The 2998-nt window shown below is 61.9% G+C and overlaps 1 gene segment (V, D, J or C); it reads left to right on the forward strand.

Annotated features, from left to right (window-relative positions):
• The first annotated feature begins 2011 nt into the window (after nucleotides 1-2011).
• On the forward strand, nucleotides 2012-2517 carry LOC138998117 (immunoglobulin lambda variable 5-37-like). The segment is given in 2 exon segments: nucleotides 2012-2069; nucleotides 2171-2517. Coding segments are annotated over 2 exon segments (393 nt in total).
• Nucleotides 2518-2998: the final 481 nt, after the last annotated feature.

Here is a 2998-nt window from a genome sequence, read left to right on the forward strand (position 1 = left end):
TGCAAAGGCTGGAGCTGAGGGAGGAGGGAGGGGGGCAGGGCCCTGAGCTCCTGCTCCTGCCTGGGGTTGCCTGTTCCCTGCATCCCCAGGAGGTGCCCTGCTCCCCCTTCCTCTTTCCTGAGCCCTCCCCCTCCCTCTTGCAGGCTTCATGGGTGGCCCTGGGCTGAAGCCCCTCACCCTATGCTCTCATTTTCTCAGCTGGAGCCCTGGGTGTGTCCAAGGAGGGGCTTACACGCCTCCCTAAGGGAGAGCTGTGCATAGAGATGGGGGGGGGGGCGGTGGCGTATACGAAGGTGAGGGCTCCGGCCTGGCTGGGGGGCTCAGGAATCAGGGTCGGGGGCCTGTCCACCATGGACGGGGCTCCCATCCCCTTGCCCTCCTGGCTCTCTGCACAGGTGGTGCCTGAGGAGGGCCTGGGGGGGCTCCTGTTTGTCACCGGGAGCAGGATCTCTCCCCCGTCCCTGGGCCAGGGGTCTGTGCGGATCTCCGTGTTACTCCTTTTTCCCGGGTCCTGGGCAGAGGCTGTGCTGACGCAGCCCCGTGCTGGGCGGGTCTCCCGGGCAGAAGGCCACAGTCTCCTGAAGCCACGGCAGCGGCAGCCCTGGGGGGACTGTGTGCTGGTACCAGCAGCCGCGGGCCCTGTGCCCACCCCCCGGCCCGTGAAATAAGCAAAGGCCCTGTGTGTGCCCATCAGTTCTCTGGCTCCATCCACGGTGCCTCTAATTCAACGCCGCCTACCCGGCCGCCTCTGGGTGCAGCCGGTGCGCAGCCAATGGCTCCTGTGGGTCTGATGGGGGCCGGGGAAATGGGGCTCCATCCTGGGGTGGCAGGAGAGCAGCCCGGGATCCCCATATGAGAGGACAAGGGGGAGGGGTGAGGTTTACTGTAGAAGCAAAACCGCAGGACCGTCCTGGCTCCGCTTGGGCGTGTCGGCACCATCTGCCCCCGGAGGAGTCCAGCCTGCCCGCCCCGAAGCCCAGGACACAGGCCGCGTCCAGACATTCCGGCCAGTGGTCGAGCCCACGTCACAGCTGAATCCACTTCTGCCCTGCGCCCACCTGGCAGCTCCGTCGTGTTCCCGGAGGCTCTCCACTGGCGCCTGTGCCCAGGCCCGGGGTGGGGGACCCCCCTGTGGTCTGCAAAGCCGCCCGCGACCCCCTGAACAAGTGAGGGGCACATGTTACCGGGTGAGAGAGGGCTCCGTTGTCAGGGTCTGGTTATATTACCTCGGGCTGGAGAAGGGCTGGGCATTTTTTAAAAAAACTTATCTTTATTGTTGGAAGTATTACGGATGCCCCTTACCATTCCCCACTGTGAGCACTTTTCAAACCAACCATTCACCACCCAGTCCTCCCCAAGTTGGAGCTGGGTCCTCCCCCTCAACACCCCATTTGCTAGTTCTTCTGGAGCTCTGTCTCCCATGGCCAATCGGATCCTTTCCCCAGGAGAGACTGACAGGCCTCCGTGGTCACCACCTTGGCTCTTACAGCACAAACCTCCCCCAGGGCCCTCCTGGCTTCCATTGGTCATGTGCCCACAGCAGAGGAATGTCCCCTGTTTCCTTTTATCCCTCCCCACTGGGCTGCAGACACCAGCTGGGCTCTCAGGGCATGGACCAGGGGCAGTGTGACCCTCCACCAGCAGGGGGCGCTGTGAGCAGGCCATGGGGTGGCTGCTCAGCAGGACATTTCACTCAGAGGCAACTGGGCCTGAAGACTGAGCCCTGTACTTCCCCCTGGATACTCAGCAGCTGTGTCCTCTCTGGCTGGTAAAGCCCCCTGAGCAGGGACCCTCGTGTGGTCTCAGCTGGTGCTTCCTCCCAGGGCCCCCCAAGGGGTTAGCCCACCTCCATGCTCCTCAGTCTGGGGTGTGAGCTGAGCTCCAGCCCCAGGGCCCAGGGAGGGGCTGGGCAGTCCCTGGAGGGACCCCCATTTGCATGGCAGCCCCTCCCCTGGCAGAGGGTGGGGGAGAAAAGGAGGCCTGGGCAGCCCAGCCCCACTGTGGGCTCAGGGCTGTGAGCACCATGGCCTGGACTCCTCTGCTCCTCGCTCTCCTCTCTCACTGCACAGGTAGGGACAGGCGTGGGACCAGGCTTCTTCCCTTCCGGCTCAGTCTCCTGGGAAAGGTCCCCTGGTCCCTGCCCATCACTGACAAGTGTCTGTGTCTGCAGGGTCCCTCTCCCAGCCTGTGCTGACTCAGCCGCCCTCCCTCTCTGCATCTCCGGGAGCCACAGCCAGACTCACCTGCACCCTGAGCAGTGACGCCAGTGTTGGCAGCTATACCATATACTGGTACCAGCAGAAGCCAGGGAGCCGTCCTCGGTACCTCCTGTACTACTACTCAAGTACAAGTTTGGGCTCCGGGGTCCCCAGCCGCTTCTCTGGATCCAAAGACGCCTCAGCCAATGCGGGGCTCCTGACCATCTCGGGGCTGCAGCCTGAGGACGAGGCCGACTATTACTGTGCTGTGTACTATAGCAGTGGGGGAAGCTACAGTTACACACAGTGTCTCAGATGACGAGGAAGTGAGACAAAAACCCCTGGGCCCCGAGGTGGTGGCTCTGAGCCTCCCTTCAGCGAGGAGTGTCTGTGGGGCCTCTGTCAGGTGGGCTCCTCTGCAGGGACCTGTGTCCCTGGGAGGAGGGAGGTCGCACATGAGGTGGCAGCAGCACAGGTGTCCCAGGGGCACACGCGGGTGGTCATGGAGCCCAGCCCACCCCCCGCATCTGGGGAAGTTCTAAATAGAAGGAATATAATTATGTTGCTGCAGCTCATCTTCTTTGGAATCAGGACAGATCAAAGCCAAACCCCAGAATCCTCTTCGTCCTTTATGGCGACCAAAGGTGCCACTGAAATAAGCAATAATTCATCATTATCCTGAGGACAAGCACCTACTGAGAGCTTCCTATGTGCTCACTCTACGTCAGAGCTTCCTTCTCAGCACAGCCCTATTTCATAGGCATTGTCATGAGCGCATTTATTGCTAAAGAAACCGAGTG

The sequence above is a fragment of the Myotis yumanensis genome, unplaced genomic scaffold (assembly GCF_028538775.1).
Source record: "Myotis yumanensis isolate MYYU_CA2020_CCGP unplaced genomic scaffold, mMyoYum1.0.hap1 SCAF_19, whole genome shotgun sequence".
Taxonomy (NCBI): Eukaryota; Metazoa; Chordata; class Mammalia; order Chiroptera; family Vespertilionidae; genus Myotis; species Myotis yumanensis.